Genomic DNA, 22,793 nt, shown 5'->3' with positions numbered 1-22,793 from the left:
TTTGCTTCCCCACGGAAATCATTTTCTGCCAGGAAGCAAAAGGAAGGGGTGGGAGGGCATTTTTCTGCGGCGCCGCAGGGGCACAGAATTTCCGAAGGCGCAGCATGTGCACTGAGAGGCAGGGGAACTGTGGAAATAAGTAGTAGAGTCTCTGCTTACAAACATAATGCCTGCACATAAGTAGGGTGAAATAAGGTTGGGCAACTCTTAAATCTTACTTTTGATAACTTGACTTTACAATCTTAACATTCTTTTCACATTGTTTTTAAAATGTAATTTCCTGACTTTACAAAAATCTGGGAAAAAATCTAGAAATTCCATCATGTGGAACCACACTGACCCGCAGCTTGGGTTATCAGCAGTGTTTGGATCTGTATAGCATAGACCACTATCACTTAGTTAATGGGGTAACTGGTGGTAGTAGTAGAAGACTAAATATGGGGATCAGCTACTAGAGGGGGACGAGACTCACACGGTGCCAGGGGTTTCACATATGTATGCTGACAATAGAGATACATAGAGACTCGACTCTTGGTTCAGTTCCAGGTTCTGGAGAGTAGTGTGTTTTTCCAAAGTTATAGATCGTTCTGTCCCTGTATCCTCCACAAGTTTATCTCTGTACACCTTTCTTCCTATCTATCCATTCCCAGCTCCAGTCCTCTCCTCAGCTATAATCTTCCCTCTGATTCACACCTATATACCCTCCAAGACCTTGGCTCATGTCCCCTTCCCCTTCTGCTGCTTCCCCGACTGGCTCCTATCTCCCACTTCTCTCCCTCACCCCCCATCTTTTGGCTAATGTTCCCCCCTTTGGTTCCTGCAACACTGTCTCCCACATGCCTCACCCCTCTTCATTTTAAGCCAGGCTACTTTCTTCTGCTGCTCACTACCTGGCACTAGGAGCACAAGAGAGAGTCTCTCTGTTCTCATTTCTGGAGTCTACTGCTCCTGTGAATTGTATGGAAAGTTGTGCTCAGCCCAGCCCCTGCAGCCCCATGGTGGAGTACACACAGTGTAGTCTGCAAAAGTAGCTGTGAATGGCTGGGGCATTCTCAGTGCAGACAGAATCTCTGGAGACTTTAGCAGCCATACTCTAGAAGTTTCCCTTGATCATGTGTGAGCTAAGATTTGTTAAAAGGCTCATACCTTGTGAAAATATGCCCAGTTTTTCATGGGAACAGTAAAAGCCACATTCCTCACACACACACCCTGCAGACAAATTTCAAGTCCCTGCTCCAAAGCATGGAGACACTAGAGCATCTAAAAAAATAATGCACTGGTTGTAAGAATAATGTAAGAAAAACAATGGATTTTTCCCTAATCTCACCCGCAGAAATAGCTCAATTGTTTTGGCCGAAACTTTAAATAAAAAAAAAAAAAGCAACCTTTCCCCCCCACCCAAAAAAAATAATAATAATTCAGCCTGAGGCAAGTATTCAGGGTGGAAAATTTCAACTCAAATGGTTTACCTTTTGCAAAGTTATATGCAACTGAAAACAGGATCTTATAATAAAAGTAGATATATGGTAAAGAAGACTAACCAAACTACTACTAACTATACTATGAAACTTAAAACTATTTCTCTTTCGTCACAGACACTGGGACGCTGCTACGGAGCTCCAGCTCAGGCCGGGGATGGTTGAGAAGGAGAGGGGGTTGGGTCGTGCGCGTGATAGATGAGGCACTAACAGCGCTGCGAGACAAGCACTGTGCATGCATGACCCACACAGACACGGCTGCTGAAATTCTCCGATCAATGGCACAGGGGCGCTCTAACACCTGAAGTGGAGCACCCACAGGGGGACACATCTTGAAGAACCTCAATCATTGTACAAGGTGAGTAACCTTCTCTTATAATAGGAAATGCCCAGCAACTTTAACAATAGATTTTGCTACCTACACTGCCTGTATTATTACACTATTTTAGCTATATTACTATTATTATTGAAGTTCTTTACTGACTGACAGCTGCTTCCAGCTGGACACCAGATTCACTGCTGAGGCTTATGCCTACACTATGAGCTAGGGGTGTGATTTCTCTGCTCATATACAGATACTTGCACTAACTCTCATTGAGCTAGCACTAGTATAAATCGCAGTGTAGCTACGGTCGTACTGGTAGCAGCAGCAGAGACGGAACTGAGCCATGCTGAGTACGTATCCACCGGTTTCACGCAGGTTTGGACTCGGCATGGCTCAGCTATGCTTCTGCTGCTGCCACCAGTGCCACTGTGGCTACAGTATATTTATACTAGCGCTAGATTGATGGGAGCTTGCGTGAGTATGTGTACGTGAGCAGGGGAATCACACCTTAGCAAGTAGTGCGGAAACAGCCTAAATCTCAGTCTGATCTCACTTACAGTGGTGCAGTACATCTGCATGAAACAGGGTGAGATCAGAATCAGGGCTGGAGTATCTATCTCTTTGGAGAACTAGACTCCAGGAGAAACTTTCATAGATTCTTCAATGAAGAATGAAGGTTGGCAAAAGGCACTTTTGAGCATTCCCCAGTCAATGAAATATGAGCTAGCCAGAGCTGGATCCAAGGCAATAGTTCATACATTCTTTGGGTTCTGCTGATGTTTCCACACTACAAGCCAGCCTCCCTCTCACATTTTCTGTCATCAGCAGAACTGGCTAAATGAATGTACTGCTGTGCATCTGACTCACAGGTTTGTATTCTTCTACATCTAATCATGTCACTTGGTAATTACAGAAAGATTTTTTTCACTTTTTTTTTTTTAAGAACTTGGAACTTGAGGGATCAGTAATGTGAGTTTTAAAATAATTTCACAACATGTCCTGCATTGTGGCTGGAAGTGCGAAAGAGATGCCTTCCCCCCCCCCCCCCCAAAGTTCAAAGCTGCCTGAAGGACATCACAAATTTACCTGTCCTCCAGGGAATAAGGAGCTATCCCAGAATTCCTGTCAGCCCATCTGCACATCAGTGCACTGAAATTTAAAAATCTCCTCCTGTTTGCTGCAGCCAGGGTGTGTGTGCAATCAGTTTAATCAGTTACAGGTAGGTAACCACCATGTGCCTCCAACAAACAAAGCCCCAGCATGGGCAGGTGGTGCAGGAGACCCTCATCAGTGTTTCAATCCCAGGGTAACGATGGACACTTCTGAGCAGGCTGGGGACAGGGAGGAGAGGAGGCAGCAGTTGCAGAAGGACAGGCAGAGGAGCGTGTACCCGGGCGCTTTTTTATTTTCTGGGTGGAAATGTTTCTGGAGAGGGGGGGGGTTATGGCATGCATGGCAGGGAAACATCTTCCAGGATTAAGTCCTGTGAAAAATGTTGGGAGACTTTAGTTAGTGAAGAGATAGATCATCGACCCCTGCATCTGCATCTCAACTTTGGGATAAAGAATGCAAGTGAGAACTTGCAAGTGAGAACTCCTCAGTGTAACATTTCATGTCTGGGAGTATAGGATGCAATGCCCGCTGTGTATGTTGTTGTTTCTGTGTTGTACTTGACCTTGACTGGACTGCCCAGATGTTCAACATCACAGAGGCTTCAAAATTTGAAAAAAAAAAATCCAAAGAGAGAGACATGCTGAAAACTGTTCTTCAGCACTCTGCTGCAGAGAGAGAAGAATTGAACCCGCCCTTGTGCCCCAATGTCAGCTCCAACCAGCTTCCCCCAGCATCCAGGCTCCCACCACCCACACCACCCTCCACTCCAACACCTGCCAACCAGCCCTGAACCTGCCCTCCCCCCCCCCCCCCTTACCCTGCTCTCCCCAACTATCACCATGCAGTATATATGCACTGATTCATTAAATTCATTAAACAGCAATCCACATGGCAGCAAACTTCCTCTTGTGTTAATGAAATGTTGTGTGTCTGTCTGTCTGTCTTTTTTCAATAAAACAATTCTTGGCTTTGAAAACAGTCTTTTATATAGCAGATAGTGAAAAGACACTTAGCCCAGTAAAGAAAGAGGCACTGCAAATCATATTTATTATTATGGATAATATAATATAGTAAGCAGTGCAATTCTCCTCATGCCCAAGGCAAACATTACTGTTGGCTTCAGCCTCAAATTCTTCCCCTCAAGGCATCCCCCCCTCTGAAGCCCTGTGCCCTGGCCTCTCTATCTCCCTGCTCTCTCTCTCTGGCTTCAGCTATTCAGCCTCCTTGAAGACTTCCATGACGATGTGATCCCCACCACCAGTGCTTGAGACAAATCCATATTGATCATCATCGACTCTCTCTGTCACTTTGGAGCTGAAGAAAGAATAGCTCGACAAAACGTGTTGTGCTGGTGTGGTGACACAGCAGTCCAGTCCTCAGAGGACGAGGTGTTCTGTGGGATAGCTGCCCACAATGCACCAAAAACTGTGACAAGTTGAAAATAGCAATCTCGTTGTTATGTGACACTTTGGGAACGTAAAAATATTTAGCCCTTTTTATCTGTGGTCTCCAAGGGGAGTAATTAGCCTTACCCTCATTGTCTAGCTGGTGAAACTGAGGCACTGAGAAATGAAGCAACTCTCACAAGGTCACATAGAAGAGCTGGGCATAAACCCCCTGTCCACAAATTCCCAGGCTGGGTTACTAAACTATTCTGTGTCATGGTAGGTGATACTGTGCATTGATTGATGCAGTGAACCACTGAACAACATTCCCTGTCATATGCCAGGGAGACCTAAGAAGTTTGGTGTAGCCTTGAAAACACGTACTTGCAGATTTGGTGGGTATTGTGACACTGTCACCTTTTACATTAGCTATGGTCTGAGGTAGCAGTGTTCAGATACGGATTGGAATTAGGTTTATAGTGGGTTTCAGTTTGAGGCCAGACTAGGGCTAGGGTGCTGGGTTAATTTGACTCCTGCCTCTCTCTCTCCTCACCCTTCTGCTGTGCAAAGGCACCAATTCCCTCCCCACGCCTGGTTTCTCCTTCTTTTTCTTTAGGGAGTTGGGAATGCCAAGTGGTGGCAGGCCTACCCTGTATCTCAGCAGATAGGGAGACTTGTACTCCCTGGCAGACTTCTCAGCATGTAACTGTTGAGTCAGTGCCAGTCTTTACACCTCTGTCTAGCCCTCCCAATTCATGCTGCCTTCACCCCGCTGGTTCCCCATCAGAGCTCAGAGCTGGGAACCGGTAGCTGAAGAACACCCTTAACAAAAGTCCTGCCTCTCAGAGTCAATTATCATCTTCCTTCCCCATGCTCACTGCCTTAGGCACCTCAGAACACCTTAGAATGGGCCAGTGGCCTAAGAATGTAAGATTTGATAGACTTGACTCGGAGCTGAGTTAAAACACTCTGTATTTCCCCACCCCCTACCACCCAAAACAGGAGATGGACTGCATTCAGTTTATTTTGCACACTGCATATAGCTGTGAAACCTTTTCATTGCAAAAACTCCCCTTGAAGATACCCATAGCAAATCTGTTAGTTGTAGGCAATTTTTTTTACTGTACTATAACATGTTCCTTAAAATCAAATTCTGAAGTTCATCTTTTCTCAAAATTAGGAACAACCACTTTTCATCTATAGTCACCTCTGCCTGGAGACTGGAATGAAGGGCTTTATATATTTGTTTCCTGAAGATGGCAGCAATGTCTTTACTATGCAATACGCCCAGCTTCACAAGGCTGTTTTGTAGCAGAGATACAGTACCAACTGTTCATTTCCACTGCGGCTGAGGATACATATGAGCATGTAAGAGGTTCACAAAACAACGCTTCCTCTGTTGTGAAATGGCACCAGGGAGCTACAACAGGCCTTTCCATCAGGGAAAATGTTCTTTTCATTTTAATATGACAGGCAAAATAACTCACAAGGGCAATCATACATATTGTGCATGGTGTGTACTGTTCCTTGAGAGATTTCCTCAGAAATACAATGGTAACAGAGCAGTGTGCAGAGTTAGCACTAATGAGCTATGCATTACTATTATGTTCATTTCACATCACTCATGTAGTGAGATTTGAGTCCCAGGCCTGCTGCTTGGCTGAGTGTTCATTGCTGAAGCTAAAGTGACATTTGCATCCAGCAGGTAAAAAGACTGGTGCTTTTGTGAGTGGAGGTGATTAAATCTTCAGGGCAATGAAATGAAAGCAAAGGAACTCTGAACCTCTGACCTGAGCAAAGTATGTGAGAGCTGCAATGTGGAGAATCACTTCTGCCACTATGTATAGATAATGCCTGACCCTTCAGAACATTTTAAAATGAATTTACTGCTGGAGTGACAACACTGGGGACTAATTATCAATGCAGCAGGTATAGCTTGAGTAAGTTTCCTCACGTTATCCCACCAACGTGCCTCGACCCTGACTTGGAGAGATGATTTTTCATGCCCATTACAGCCACTGACTTTCTGTTGAGGCTGAAAATAAGCGGAGCAGGTGCTGCAATGGATTTGGCAGGAGAACATCTGTCTGCTAGAAAATTATCTGAAAGGTAGCCACCAAATGTTAAAAGTTCTCTGGGTAAAATGTTTCAAAAGCGACTTAGACCTCGTCTACATGCAGTTTGTACCAGTATAATTGTGAGGTACGGATGTGTTGGGTTTTTGTTGTTTTTGGTTTGTTTTTTTAACTGGTACAACTCATAGTGTAGATGCAGTTATAGGTATATAAAGGTGCATTATACTGATACAGTTTATTCCCTTTCCCTTATGGGAATAAGCTGTGCCACTATAAGCACATAGACGTTAATATAACTGCATCCACCCTTGGGGGGGTTGTACCACTTTAATTATATCAGTGTAGTTAAAACAGCACAACTTTTTGATGTAGACTTAAGCCCAGATCCTTCAAGGTGTTTAGGTGCCTAACTCTCACTGAAATCAATGGAAGTTAGGCACCTGAACACCTTGGAGGATCTGAGCCTTAGGAGCCTAAGTCATGAAAAGTCAATGGGACTTAGGCTGTTTAGTCCCTATCTGCATTTGAGAATGGTGCCCCCTCACTACTGATGCAGGCCAAATTCCAAACAATATGACTTGTTGAAATCACAGCTTGCAATATAAGAGACGTAAAAATGTAGTTATATGAGCACATGATATTACAGTACGTGTTACAGTAAAATAGTTTAAGAAACTAATTGATAATCAGAAGTCCTTCAAAAAGACTCTCTAGATTCTGCTTGCTCTTAGCACTCAGACAGATGCTTTATCCAGGGCTTTAATATACTTTTCTTTCTGATCTCTAGTTCAGTACCAGTGCTTGGAAATATTTTCTGGTCCTGACAGACTTTCTACTGGTCCACGTAAGTGTTTCTAGCTTTAGCAGATCATGATATATTGGCCCTTACAAAAATCGCATTTTTATTATACTTGCTTCTCTCTCTCTCTCACTCACATACACACTTACTTCAGTTCCAACATTATTTTAACAATCAGCCTGACTTAGGCTCTGTCTCCACTCAGGGCTGGCTCCAGGCACCAGCTCAGCAAGCAGGTGCTTGGGGCGGCCAAAGGGAAGGGGCGGCATGTTGGGCTCTTCGGTGGCGGGTCCCTCGGTCCCTCTCAGAGGGAAGGACCTGCCGCTGAAGAAGAAAGCGCGGTGGAGTTGCCGCCGATCACGATCGCGGCTTTTTTTCCCCACCGCTTGGGGTGGCAAAAACCCTGGAGCTGGCCCTGTCTCCACTACCATTTTAACCAAATTTGTAATTAGTAACAAAATTAGGTCTAAATATAGCTTGTATATAACATAACAGGGTTAACGCTCAGGAGCCATGGTTGCTAACAATTGTTTCATCCTTGCTGGCAGCCTACACTGGCAAATATTTATGTTCCTGTAACTGTTTGACACACTTCTATTTGCACTGTTGATGGACCCACTTAACTATGCTTGTGTGATCAGTTTGGTGGAACCTCCATCACAGCTCTGTGTATATTAGGACATCATAGTGTATATTGTCTCATATTGCTTGTGTCACTCAGTGTGTGTGCTGTCAGGGCACTCTATCTCCTGCTGAGGTAGATTCCACAGCCAGAAGGGATCTCTGTGATCATCTAGTCTGATTTCCTGCATAACACAGACCATAGAACTGCCCACAAAATAATTCCTAGAGCATATATTTTAGAAAAACATCCAATCTCGATTTTAAAATGGCCAGTGATAGAGAATTCACCAAGACCATTGGTAAGTTCTTCCAGTGGTTAATTACTATGGGATAATATTTTTGACTTTCCCAGAATGCACTGATAGGAATAGTTATATAGTGGACAGACAAGTGTGGTTGACATAGTTTAGTGTTGTGAATAAGCTTCTGGGTGGACATAGTTCAAACATGTTTGTTATAATTGGGTCAGATTAGAAGGTCACAAATTGGTTATGGAAACATGGTTTGTACTTTAGAAATGAATGCTTTGTATTGTTTGAAAGCTAAGATTCCAAACTCTTTGTTCTCTAGACATCATCCGATAAAACTATGACAGAATTGAAGTGGAGAAAGAAAGCAAGATGGTAGTCAGAATGATGTGATTTTAAAGTCCAATGGCTCACAAACTAACTGTGATAAATACTTTATACCATTGAAAAGCTGGTGTTTCAGAAGATACTAATCTTTAAAGCTATCACTGGTCCTTCAGTACTGCTCCAGGGCTGAATATATGCAGGTCCAAAATCTTGGAATTGCTAATTTTTTATCCCTGATTTAGACATTTTTGAAATGTCTGCTTTGCCTTCCTATAACATCCAGACTTTATGTGAGTGAGGGGCATGTTATGGTACTCTCTAGTGAAGGACCTACAGAGAAGATAACTGACTTGCTTATTAATCCCAGCAAAGGGAGTTTGCCTTTAGCTCAAGTGTTTAGCCTGCACTTTGGAGCTGAGAGGCCAGTGTTCTAATCTTGGCTACTTAGATCAGAGAATGTGTTATTTCTCTAAACATTGCTTGTCATCTATTCCATATGAATTTGTTACACTGCAAATGCTAAGCTCCCCGGCCAATACTTGTCCCACCGGGCTTGCACACATTTTGTATCTCAAGGAAGGAAAAAAGAAAAGAAGCAATTAACTCACAACATGAAGATATAGGTACACTGATAGCCAGAATGATCCAGGCAATGTCCACCTTGGTGAGACAAATGGTTGCTCTGTGCTGGGGTTTATCCCCCTCAGTGACATGGGAAATATTCCCGGGCATGCCAGGCTTCCAGGTTCCAGCAGGCACCAGTCTGTTTAGAAAGTTTCCCGTTGCTGTGGAACCAGCTGTTGAAATGGAGCTGGCCAACCTTGTGGTGGATGCTGTGGAGAGAGCCCTGTTGGATAAAGTAGCATTCTTCACCATGGTGTGTGGTGTCATGGCGGTTCCTTTAGGGTCTCCCGTTGTAGGTGATGAAATGTTGACATCAAAGCTGGTCTGAACTGAATGACCCGCTGCTGTTGCAGTTCCAGGGTTGGCAAACAAAGGTACATTTGTACCTGGACTCAAGGTTACCCAAGAGTTATTTTTGCTCAGGATATCCCATATATCATAGTGTGTGGGTTTAAAAGGCACCGACCCTGTTTTGGGATCAGTCGATGGGCCAGCTGTTGGAGTGGTAAGATCTGCTCTCTGCATAACTAGCCATGTTCCATTTACCCGCTCTACTCTTTTAAGGCCTTCCAAGGTGTTGCTGTGAAGAGAAGAGCTTGAGTCTGTCGTAGTTGCTGGCCCAGTACTATTGGGATCATTGGAGGCTGCAATCTGGGGCTGAAATGGGTGGTTAGTGAATGGGCGCCTCAAAGTAGGAAAGGGAGAGTGCAGTGCTGTCTTTAGGTAAGGCTCTGTAGATTCTGTGAAGTTGCCTTTGAAAATCTGAAATATTTTCCCCTTCGGGCGAGTCTGTCCTGAATACAAAGCACTCTGGTTGTATAAATGATATGTTTCCATTTTGCCAATGCGATGGCTGCTGGTTGCTTGCTTCTGGTCAACGGTAGGGGCAGGTGTCTCCATTGGGCGAGCTGAGTGAAGACTTGAATGAGTAGTTGTGGGAACAGGTCCTATCGTGCGATGGCCTTTGTGTTGAGGTGTTATCCTCATGGCTGTGATGGTAGTAGTGTCTGTCAGGAGGCCCTGAGACGATGATACACTCGGGGGCAGTATCTGAACAGCAAACACCAGCTCTTCTGTCAGTGCCCAGATCAGTAGAACACCTGGAGGAAAGGACACAGAAAGGTATTGAAATGAAAACCACAGAGGTACAGACTAAAATCCCTATGATTGTGTATTCATGCTTTCCTTATTCAAGCTTTTATGGTATCTTTCAAGTTAGTTCACTATAATTTGTCAGGCACGCATACATTAGGCAAAGAGATTGCAGCGAGAGCCTTAGGAAGATGCCAAAGCATTAAATTATAGTACAGCAGAAAAGTGCATGACTAACTTTAATCTTCCCCTCCTTCTCTAAGAAATCAAGAAGGGGGGAGAGCCTAAAGGAGCTCTGAAAGCCCTAGTTCTTATTAGGAGGAGGATTCCTCCAGTGTGGGAACTCAGGAAGGCAGCTGTAAGGTGCCTTCTGACTCTAGCATAAGGGCTAGACCAGGGGCAGGGCTGGGAGTAGGAGGAGGGGTGTATCCTGGGCAGGGCTGGAGCATGTAGATTCCAGGCAGTGCAGCCACTCAGAGTTGCCTGCAGAAGGTGCTGTAATTGGGCTACTCTAGCCCCTGGAGCAGCCCAGAATGTAGAAGTGAAAAGATGGTTTAAAGCCACCATAGTTTCCCACCCCCTGGGCTGCAAGATCTGTGGTGGGCTCCTGGCATGTGGTAGAAGGGGGAACAGGCATCACACAAAGCCCCTAACATATGGTTGAGGGGGTGGGAGGAGTCCCTGAAATAGATGAGAATGGGAAGGTGGCACATAAGGAGTTGGTAGGGAGGGATCTGAGGAGGCCCCGGTGTGCCCAATGTGCTCGGCCAATAGAAGATTTAGAGCATACCCCTAGGAGGTTGCAATTAAAACAACATATTTTCCATTTTTTTTATTTTTTTGCCCACGAGCCTCCACTCCCAGACAGCTGCCCACTTTGTTGTGAGCCTGCTGGGGTTTTTAGCCTCCTTGTTCTTCGGCTAAGATTGTTAAGCATCAGTAGTGATTTAGGGTGTCGCTGTTTTTGGGTGCCCAACTGGAGTTGCCTTAAAGAGATTTGATTTTTTGAGCAGATGGATGGCTCAACACTTTCTGAAACTCAGATCTCTTTAACATGTCTAAAGTGGGGCACAGAGAAATTGAGACACCCAAAATCACTGGTCACTTTTGAAAATCTTGCCTTTTATCTACAGTGTCTGAGAAGTGCAAAACACTCTAACATGGGCAAATTCAAAAGACCACAGTTTTGAAACTACAGTATTATTAGGCTTCCAATTTTGACCCAATACAGTCAACCCTCTGTTTTAACTTTTATACAGATGTTTGAATTTTCATTTCCTGTGCTTGTACATGTGGAATTTGAGGTTTTCTGTAGGCTTTTGCCCTTCCCACCTCCCAGTAAGTGACTATTAGCTCATGAAAAGTGCAGATTCGCAACACCGGCAATGTGAATTCATCTGTTCTCTCTAATCCAGGTAACAGTAACAATACAAGCCCTGTTCTGCTGATGTACCTTTACGTCACTACAGCTTGCAGGAACCACACTGATGCCATGTCTCCATTTGCTGAAATTGTCAACTACCTTGTGGATGCCTGCCCATTAGAAATGCACTGAGAAAATCAATTAATTTTTAAGAGGCCATTGTCCACCACTAGATGGCAGTACTAAACTGATCAGCATTAGAACTTGTGATCTTGAGGGGAAAGGCTCCATAGTCTATAACCAACCCACTGAGCCAAGTGTTTTGCACTTCTTGAACACCAAATTAATCCATTTTAATCCTTGCAATTTTAAGCCTTCCAGCCAGCAGTGTGGGACACGCACACAATCTCCTATGAGAGCACTATTAAAAGCCATTTTATGTTAATTCACTTGGGAGTAATATCTCACCATTGAAAAGTGAAATCTCTGTAGAATGGGACTTATGAGCATCAAGGAAGATGCTGCATTATAACTTCCACTGAGGTCCCTGGACATTGCTGGGATTAGTTATTTTGATTTTGGTTTTATACAAATTCCATACTAAAGGATGCCCAGCCCAATCCCTTGTGGGGGGAGGGGGGAAGGACATAGGAGATATAAAGTAAAAAAAAAAATTAAAACCAAAACAACCACCAAAGTAGTAGCACGTTTTCCTCCTGCCCTACTACACACTAGCTGATCACAAGCCATGTAACCCATACAGCTTAGAACTGCCTCATTGTCGTTTCCCCACCCTAACAGCCTTAGCCCTCCACTCATGCTCACTCAGTATGCTTTGCTGTCTATACAGGAGGTCGACAAACTGACTTTAAAATACAGTGTATAAGACTGTAATACAAATAACTAGGGCTGTCGATTAATCAGTTAACTCATGCGATTAACTCAAAAAAATTAATCACGATTAATCGCAGTTTTAATCGCACTGTTAAACAATAGAATACCACTTGAAATTGATTAAATATTTTGGATGTTTTTCTACATTTTCAAATACATTGATTTCAATTATAACACAGACTACAAAGTGTACATTGCTCACTGTATATTATTTTTATTACAATATTTGCACTGTAAAACTGATAAAAGGAATACTATTTCAATTCACCTCATACAAGTACTGTAGTGCAATCTCTTTATCATGAAAGCACAACTTACAAACGTTAATTTTTTTGTTGTTACATAAATGCACTCAAAAACAAAACAACGGAAAACTTTAGAGCCAACAAGTCCACTCAGTCCTACTTCTTGTGCAGCCAGTGGCTAAGAGAAACAAGTTTGTTTACATTTACAGGAGATAATTCTGCCCGCTTCTTATTTACAATATCACCTGAAAATGAGAACAGACGTTTGCATGGCACTTTTGTAGCCGGCATTGCAAGGTATTACGTGCCAGATATACTAAACATTCGTATGCCCCTTCATGCTTTGGCCACCATTCCAAAGGACATGCTTCCATGCTGATGATGCTCGTTAAAAAAAAAAGTGTTAATTAAATTTGTGACTGAACTCCTTGGGGGAGAATTGTATGTCTCTTGCTCTGTTCTATCCGCATTCTGCCATATATTTCATGTTATAGCAGTCTCAGATGACGACCCAGCATGTTGTTAGTTTTAAGAACACTTTCACTGCAGATTTGACAAAATGCATAGAAGATACCAATGTGAAATTTCTAAAGATAGCTACAGCACTTGACCCAAGATTTAAGAATCTGAAGTGCCTTCCAAAATCTGAGATGAACGAGATGTAGAGCATGCTTTCAGAAGTCTTAAAAGAGCAACTCGCTGATGCAGAAACTACAGAACCCAAACTACCAAAAAAGAAAATCAACCTTCTGCTGGTGGCATCTGACTCAGATGATGAAAATGAACATGCACTGGTCCGCACTGCTTTGGATTGTTATCAAGCAAAACTCGTCATCAGCATGGACCCATGTCCTCTGGAATGGTGGTTGAAGCATCAAGAGACATATGAATCTTTAGTGCACCTGGCATGTAAATATCTTGCGACGCCGGCTACAACAGTGCCATGCGAACACCTGTTCTCGCTTTTAGGTGACGTATATAAGAAGCAGGCAGCGTTATCTCCCATAAATGTAAACAAACTTGTTTGTCTGAGCGATTGGCTGCACAAGAAGTAGGACTGAGAGGACTTGTAGGCTCTAAAGTTTTATATTCTTTTGTTTTTTAGTGCATTTTTTATACATAATTCTACATTTGTAAGTTCAACTTTCATGATAGAGATTGCACTACAGTACTTGTATTATAGATTAATTGAAAAATACTATTTCTTTTTTTAGGTATAACACTACAGGAGGCTCTCTGTTAGCTTGAGAGGCAGAAGCTGAAAATATTGGTGCTGAAAGCTATGGATGGGCACTAGGTCTGATGCCACATGTCTCCAGCTTAAATGGTGACTTGTGTCTCTACCATGGACTTTTTAAAATGGGACTCAGAAAATATGATAGTCTTCAACAATGATCAGCCTCATCCTTGTGAGAGTCCATACACTAATGCTACACATAGGGCTACACTGCAACTGGGAGCATGCCTCCCAGCCCAGGTAGATGGACACGCACGCACCTGCTCTGCTCAAGCTAGTGCACTAGAAATAGCGCGGATGTTGTGGCATGTGAAATGGCTTGGGCTAGCCACCGGAGTATAAGCCTGTCCTACTCCTTGGGTCCATACTCAGGTGGCTAACCCATGCCACAAGGTCCACACTGCTAGCTCAAGTGCACTAGCTCAAGCAGAGCTAGCATGTGTCTGTCTACCTGGGCTGCAAGGTGCAGCTGGGGCCCGGGCAGGGAGTGCCACTCAGCTCTGCTCCTGGCCCGGTCTCCCTCACTGTGCTCGGGGTCCCAGCCGCCAGCCCCACGCCCAGAGCTCCGCTCTTAGCCATGACTGCCGGCCTGTGGCTCTGCTCTTGGCAGTGGCCCCAGGGCCCAGGCTGCCAGCCTCAGCTTTGCCCCCGCACCCAGCTGTGGCCCCAGCCTCGGCTTCCCTTACCCTGTCCGTGTCCCCCTGCTCCCGGAGCCACAGCCCCACTCCTGGCTTGGGGGAGGGAGTGCATGAGGTAAAAAGCTTGGGGACCACTGCTGTACATACTATGCGCTTGTTCTCGATAAAACAATGGTTCATCTCAACAATGAACACAAATGCATCTACACACACTGCTAAAATAACAAGACAGAGGTTTGAGTGTGAACATTTGACACCAAAACTAGACTGTAGTACCCCGTGCAGAAATGAAAGATACTATTTATAAACTGTGACAAAAGAAAGCAGGCAACAGAATTGCAGCATGGAGGTGAGGTACATTTTATTTTTGAGAGGGGAGATTTTTTGAAAGCACAAAAGGCAGTCAGACACTGACCTCCCATTGATTTTCACAAGGTGTAAGTCTGGGCAGAATTTGTCCCTATAGCTTTTAAATGCTCAGAAGGTTAGCAAAATGTAGCTTAATGAGGACTCACTCTGGATTTTAGCAGATATTCATGAATAAGTGGAAAAATCTGTTTTCTTTCCTGACGATCCATCTCTTTTCTATGTAAAGTCACTTTAAAGAAACCCACTGAGGCAACTTACAAGGCATCCAGTATTTTTAGATGTGGGATTATGTATAATATAATTTTAAAATGAGGAAAGGTGAGTTGAAAGAATGTGATGTTGCCCTAACATGACAACTGAGGAGAGTCCTGACAAATCTGAAAAACAATTACTCGAAGGCACAAGATTTTTTTTTTAATACATGTATTGAATATGCTGTTATGTTGAAAGATGCTGGAGCATTTAGGTCCTGGTCTGATAAATATTTAAGCACATGTATTTCTATGTACATAAGGCCCATCGACTTCAATAGGTGTCATCATGGGTGTAAAAAGTAAGTGTGTGCATACAGGTGCCTCCCATATCCAGCAGACTGGGGAGTTCATTTCCTAGGCTCTATGGGGTTGGAAAGCCATGCCAGCTCAAAACTAATTCCTGGTTGTTGGGTTTTTTTTTTTTGTTTTTTTTCATTCTTCATGCTCAGAAATGGCCAAATGATTTTATTTGTAAGTGTCATATATCAAGTGTCAGCTTTGGAGCCTAATTGAATAGCTCTGTTAAAAATCCTTCAATCCTAACAAGAATGTTGATGGACCTCATATGTTGGCAGTGTGAACAATATCACTCTGTTCTTACATAATACTCTGAGCACCGTTACACAGTGCTCCAAGTACTGTATGTTAAGTACAAAATGAATTCACTCAAGTATGAAAAATAGTGCAGTAAAAGGATGATGTATGTAATGAAACCAGTAAGCATCTTTACCAGGATTCAGTAGACCAAATCTTGCTATATCCTCAATATAGAGGGCCAAATCTAGTCTCTCTCAAGCTGAAACTGCTCCCTTCCATGGGAAAAACTCACAGGAAGAGATAAGGGGTGTGTTTATATATGTTTATGTGGAAGAAAATGATTAGATGCCTCTAGAGTGAGGGTCTCTGCCTGGGGCTCATGATGCCAACAGGTGTCAAGGGGTTGTGATCACCCTGTTATTTCCACATTACTAAAGGAGAGAGGTCCAGGCTTTGAGAACCACTGCTCTGGAGCTTCTTCTGAATACTATCATTGAGGGGAGGGAATACCCTGCCTTAAGAAGCTGACGGTTCAGTCCCCAGAACTTACAGCTCTTTCGGTATCTAATTGGCTGGGTCTTGAGCCTCAGTTCTGCTGCTCTCTCCTGGCTCTGTTTGCACAGGTCTGCTGGAGCCATGCTGACATGGTTCCTGAGCTGTTCACTGCCCCTGCAGCCCCCTCTTAAGTGGGTTCCATTGCATGGAGGGGTGGGGTCTGCTCAGGAATTAATACAGCCTGAGGTTGCACTAGATACTTTACTAGCAGTAGCTGGTAAAGAGTTTTAACTTCTTCAAAAGTAAAGAATAGCTTCTTAGCCTGACACGAGAGTCTGTGCATGTTACTGGAGTCAGCTCAGACTTTAGGTAGAATCTTTAAACAACAGCATCTTACGCAACATGTGCTCTGAAGTCAGTAGAAAGACTCCCACTGACTTCAGTGGGCTTTGGACCAAGCCCTAATTGCATAAGATATAGTGGAAAGTTTTGAGGCCCATATTAACATTTTTCATGGTGAATGATTATCCACAAAGAGTTCAGTCTGGCATTTGGAAGCAAAGATTCCTATTCTGGCCCTCTCCACCGTAGACCCAGCGGCAGAATAAACAGTCTCATTGAGCTGTGCTTGAAAAACATTTTTGCTGTGGGAAATCAGGAACAGCTTTGTATTTAGACCCTACTGCTGGATCTGTTATCTCAGATCGCCTTGGGCAAAGGAAGCAAAAGGAACAGTTCTACAAAAGGGAATGTCCAGAGCCCCATTAGACTACAAAAGCACATCTTGGCTGCATGTATACCTGGGCAGAGTACAGTGTGCTTGAACCTTATTGCACCTCTAACATTCTTGAATTGCTAAGTGATGATAAAGACAGCACTTGAAAAAATAACACATTTTTGTAGTGAAAACCTTCTGCATTATCCTGTTCTTTTGTCATGTGCATCTCTGCTCGCAACAACAACAAAAGTAGAAAAAGTGACTTTTAAAATATGGAAACTGTAGAACCCTGCAAGATTCTATTACTTTTGTGCATGTAATTTTTTGGTATGTTTTATTGTTTACATGCTGCATGAACACTTCAAATAAATGATAGGATTTCCATGTAAACAAGGTAGAGTTACATTTGTACAAGCAAAGGGTTAAGCAATTTCAGTTACCATGAGCGATGGAGGAATTGACCAAAAAAAAAAAAAAAAAAAAAGTAGTAGGCTACTTCCACGAGCTTTTTTTCTTCACACCATCTTACATCAAATCCAAGAAGGCCAGGCAATAGTTTTCAAATGTTACATTACAAGTTATTTTCTATTTTTCTTCAAGGTGTTGGGCGGAGGAGAAGGGGAATGAAGTTCATATGTTATGGATTACACGACAAATTCAACCCCTACTTTTCTATTCAAGGTCTGCTTAAAATCTATGATGTAGAAAGTGAAACACCAGGAATAACAAAGGGCTGCAATTAATATAACAGCAATAACATAAAATAACCTGAACAGAAGTTTTGGAAATCACATACAGAAACAAAGAGCAACCAGAAGACATTGACACAGTATGAGAATATAAGAGTCTGCTATAGAGTTTGCACAAAGCTACTATGCCCAGCCCTTTAACAATTTAAATTATTATAGGAGCAACCATCACTGCTGGTAAGGGTCATTTCCATCAAAGGCTTCAAGTGAGTCTGTCCGTAAGCAAAAATTAAATTTTAGATTTTCAAGTGATATAACAACAGGTATTACAAATAAAATATCTTCTCATTCATTTTCATGCTGCACACAAAGGCAGATACATACCATGGTAATAGGTGCTTTAAAAATGCTGTAGATGCCCATTCATTTAAATACATGCAGACTTCTGACCCTTGTGAAAATGAACATTGACAATCTAATACCACAATAATTACTGAGGAGAAAAATAAAAGATGACTTTTATCTGATTATATTAAGGAATCACTTACCTGAAAATATCATTTGGACTTGTCAGCAGACATCCTCACCTGCTCACGTCATGCAGACTTGGAAGCTTCATATTTCAATGTAAAAAATAAAAGATGATACCATCTCCTAATGAATGAAGTAGTTCCACTGTGGAGAGTTTGCTGCTAATGTTGGAATTCCTTTGGAGGAATGAAGAAAGACACAGACTAGGGAGGCGTGTCTTCCAGCGATGTAAAATAAAGGGCTTGTTCTCCTTTATGAAATACCATTGCAAACGCAAAGAAAGCTTATTAGTTATTGAGCCATTTGCTTTCTCAGCAAGCAGGCTGAATGGCTGGCTGGTATTCCAGCTTGCTTTTCCATCGAGTGCAGATACAGTTTGTCTGGCACAGTTCTATTCAAATGCTACAGAGGATCACTGGCTGTTCTAGTTTGCTGGGAACAAAACAGCAACAAGCTCCACGGCTGCACATCTTTGTGAGACTGCCTAATGCTCTGTTTCAAGGAAGAATGCCCCTCCTCTGATATATCATTTAGCTTTTAGCACGCAGATGGGTTTTACAAACCCAGCTCCTGATTCCATACCTGTAAGAATAGTTATACCTTCATTTGGTTATTGATAGGACTATTAAAATTCTTGTCAGAGAAAGGTATGTAAAATGAAATACTGACCCTATTCTCTTCCTCTCTTTGGAGTCAAAACACCTCCTAGATTTTATTATTCTCTTTGGTGATAACTTTATGATTTATATTTTATCAGTTTGATTTTTTTTAAAATACTGAAAACACAGATCAACCTCCTGATTCTTAATGCCAACTTGGTAATATTCTTTTTTTCCTGTTACGCGAGCAGTAAGGATGGGTGAATGGAAGAATACATTGGTCAAGCAGAGCAAATATTGGCCTAGTTCAAGAAGCTAAGTATTCCCCAAAAGGAATAGGAAAAAATAATAGGCTTTCAGACACCTGTGCACCAAGATGGGTCTCAGTGTTAGAGGACTGCACTGACATGAGAGAATCCCAGCCAGTCTATGTCTGGATATAGAGTCTCAGTCATTCCTCACTTACTGTGGGTGCTGGAATAGCCCAGGCAATTTGCTACCCCCAGTCTCCTTAGAAAATTCATTCTTGCTGTTTTGGGAGAGGAGTGGGGAGAAAAGGAGGTGGTGGAAGGTGAGGACCAGGTTTGGAACAGTAAGCACCAAGTCCAAGTGGTGTCCGTTCAGGAAGTAAACTGAAGCTAGCCATGTCTGCAGGGGCCTGAGGCATAGCCTTGGGAGCCAGACCATGTATGTGCACGCGACTATGTGTCCCAGTAGCTTGAGGCAAACCTGGGCTGTCATGATTGGTTGGACAATGACCTTGGCGATCACGTCCGACATGGTCTGGAACTGGGCCTCTGGAAGGCAGGCTCTGGCTTTGGTCGAGTTGAGCAGTGCCCCAATAAACTTTATTCTCTGAACAGGAATAAAGGTCAACTTTTGCTCGTTTATCAATAGGCCCAGCACTCAAAAGGTGGCTTGGACCAGGCTGATGCTGTTCTTTACTTGAGCCTCTGAATGACCCTTGATCAGCCAGTCATTGAGGTACATGTATACCTGAACACCTTGCTGTCTGCGAAAGGCAGCTACCACTGCCATGCATTTTGTGAAAACCCGGGGTGGCTGCGGAATTGATAATGATCTGTGGCCAGCGAAGATAAAAATGTGAAAGTAAGCATCCGTCAAGTCAAGGGCGGGTGGCATACTAGTCCCCTGGAGCCAGGGAGGGAATGATGGAGGCCAGGGAGACCATGCAGAACCTCAGTTTCTTGAGATATCTGTTGAGATGACGCAGGTCCAGTATGGGCCAAAGGCCCCCTTTGGCCTTTGTGCTTAGGAAATAACAGGAGTAAAACTCCTTCCCTCTCAAGTTTTGAGGTAACTTCTCCATGGCCCCCATCTGTAGGAGTGTCTGCACCTCCTGGGCAAGTAGTTGCTCACGAGAAAGGTCCCTGAAGAGGGACAGGGATGGGGTGTGGAAGGAGGGGTAGATGAAAACTGCAGGGTATAACCACTCACCACTGTATTTAGCACCCAGGAGTCCAATGTTATGCGGAACTATGCCAGGCTGAAGTGGGACAGTTGGTCCAAAAATAAAGGGGAGGCAGAATCTGTACTGGGAACTGGTACAGCACCATGGGCACACCTTCAAAAGTCTGCTTGGTCCTGCCAGAGTACCTGTGTGACCCTGGCTGGGAGGTTGAGGTTGACAGCACTTGTAACCTCTCCCTTTCCTCTTATAGGAGTACTGTCTCAGACACGGAGCCAAGAAACATGGCAGCTGTTGAGGCCTGAAGTGCTTCCTCGAAGTGGATGGAGGAAGAGGCCCAGGGACCTGAGGGTAGCCCTTGAGTCCTCAGGCCATGTAGTCCCATGTAGTTTGTCTGCTCTGAAAATAGTGAGGAGCCTTCGAAAGGGAGGTCCTGGATAGACTGCTGGATCACCTGAGCGAGTCCTGATGACTGCAGCCAAGAGCATCATCTCATGGTGACAACAGAGGCCATTGTCCTGGCCACCATGTCTGCTGCGTCCAGTGCCCCCTGGAGAGAGGCTCTGGCAACATTCTCTCCTTGTTCTAAGATGGGTGAAAATTCCTGCCATAAGTCTTGAGACATGGAGTCCTTAAATTTAGACACAGAGTCCCACAAATTGTAGTCGTATCTCCACAGTAAGGCTTGCTGGTTTGAGATACATAGTTGTAGACCGCCTGTCAAGTAAACTTTCCTCCCAAACAGATCAAGTTTCTTTGCATCCTTCTGTTTAGGGGTAGCACTCAACTGGCTCTGTCTCTTCCTTTTGTTAACCACCAGTATGGATGAGGGACCCAGGAGGGGGTGAGAGTACAGATACTCATACCCACTGACTGGCACATAATATTTCTTCTCTGCGCTCTTCGAAGTGGGGAAAGGGGGGAAGAAAAGATGGGGTCTTCCACAGGACTCTGAACAGACTTATTAGCGCCTCACTAATGGGTAAGGCTAATTTAGATGGAGCTGCTGCAGCCAGAATGTCAATAAGGCTGTGAGAGGATTCCTGAACGCCTCAATCTCAAGCCCGAGGTTAGCTGCTATTTGCTTTAGAAGTTCTTGATGAGCCCTAAAGTCATCTTCGGGAAGTGAGCTGCTCGGCCCCAAGTCAGCCTCATCCGGGGAGGAGGAAGAGGCCTGTATTGGAGGAGGGGCCACTATTTTCAGCTTCTTCTTCAGCCTCAATAACCTCCATAGGGGCCACATCTTGTAAATCAGTACTAGGATTGGTACTGGAGTCGGGGGCTGGTGCCAATCATGGAGGAACAGGAGCCTGCCTCTCAGAAGCAACAAACTGTGAATGATGGGAGGGTAGACCTAGTACCAGGGGAATCTCCCAAGGGTTTCAGTATGACCACTGCATAGGCCACTATCCTCCTGCCAGGTACCAGTGGGGGGACCCGCACCAAGGTTCTTCGGCATGTAGGATGGGTACTGGCAGCCCTAAAGTTGAACTTGTAGGGCTCTGCATCAGACTCAGATGAAGAATCCTCCCTAGGCAACCTCAGGGGAGCGGTACCTCTCACTGCCTCCAATCAGTGCCAAGGGTCCGGTGACCAGTGGCAGGCTGGGGACAACCTCGCAGAGGACAGAAACTTCAGCCAATGGGAGCGGTGGGGGGAGGGAGGGCGGCACCTGCGGGCACAGGCAGTGAGCGGAGCCCCCGGCCCCTCCACCTAGGAGCTGCAGGGACATGCTGGTGGGAGCCGGGGAGCCCTCCCCCGAGGTAAGCGCTGCTCCACATCCCAACCTTCTGCCCCAACCCTGAGCCCCTTCCCACACACCCAAACAATTGCTGTTGCTGGCCTAGGCAGCCCCTGAGCCAGCACCAGCCAATGGAGAAGTCAAGGAGGTCCATGACTTTCTGTGACAGACACGCAGCCTTAAAGATGAATACACAGGGCCAATATGTCCATAGGAAATTGATTTCCAAAAGCCAGCCTTTACCAACATCTGTCTGAGGTGCTCCCTCAGCATTCTCAGCATTCAAAGAAAGAAGAACACAGGAAGAATTGCTAGAATTAACATTATAGATCAAATTCAGAGTTCTTCTGATACCAGAGAGATGTCTGCCAGCAATGAACCCAGATGGGTCAGGGTGAACATACTTGGGCAAGATGGCAGTCTGTTTGCTAGCACCTTGGCATAAATTTTAGCATCTACATAAAAGAAATAGGTTTGTCTGGTTCACAATCTTTTACTTCTTCAGAAATTACCACAATTTTTGCCTCTTTCCATGAAACTGGAATCTGGTTCCCCTGCAATGTACCATTACACAATTCAGTTAAAACATGGACCGACACTTGCTTTAGAGCTCTATAATACTCCTCAGAAAACCCATCAGGACCCAGAGCTTTATTGGATTTTAAATTCTTAATTACAACTTCAGCTTCTTCTTTAGCAGTTTGCCTATCAAGAGCTGCCACATCATCCTCTGAGAGCCGAGGTAGTTTCACACTTCTCAAATATTTATAAGTTCACGATTTAGATATTCTGAAGCATACAAAGTATAGAAAGTTAGCTAATGTTTCATAAATCTGTTTGATGATACACAGAATGAAATACAAAGATTTAGTAACTGGCCTCTAACAGTTAAGACCTATCAATACAATCTGAATCCAAATCTCACTATTTACCAATTCCTAGCACTCAGTACTTGTATAAAACC

The 22,793-nt window shown here is 44.0% G+C and overlaps 1 protein-coding gene and 1 long non-coding RNA gene across 7 annotated transcripts in view; one reads left to right on the top strand and one right to left on the bottom strand.

Annotated features, from left to right (window-relative positions):
* TMEM108 (transmembrane protein 108) overlaps positions 1-22,793 on the bottom strand; it is a 239,179-nt gene that overhangs the window by 9,136 nt on the left and 207,250 nt on the right. For 5 of the 6 annotated variants that reach the window (XM_039527732.1, XM_039527733.1, XM_039527734.1 and 2 more), the window contains one exon: positions 8,983-10,098. In XM_039527732.1, the coding sequence (XP_039383666.1) occupies positions 8,983-10,098 (1,116 nt within the window). Of the gene's footprint in view, positions 1-8,982; positions 10,099-18,077; positions 18,142-22,793 lie in introns of those variants that run through there. The other variant, XM_039527737.1, reaches the window with a different exon arrangement.
* On the top strand, positions 86-20,834 carry LOC120399478. The gene is made up of 6 exons (XR_005595184.1): positions 86-195; positions 1,596-1,836; positions 5,482-5,669; positions 7,164-7,220; positions 19,557-19,769; positions 20,342-20,834. It is a non-coding gene; the product is annotated as an uncharacterized LOC120399478 (long non-coding RNA).

This window comes from Mauremys reevesii, linkage group 2 (genome assembly GCF_016161935.1).
Source record: "Mauremys reevesii isolate NIE-2019 linkage group 2, ASM1616193v1, whole genome shotgun sequence".
Classification (NCBI taxonomy): domain Eukaryota; kingdom Metazoa; phylum Chordata; order Testudines; family Geoemydidae; genus Mauremys; species Mauremys reevesii.
This window is presented reverse-complemented; position numbering and strand designations above follow the sequence as displayed.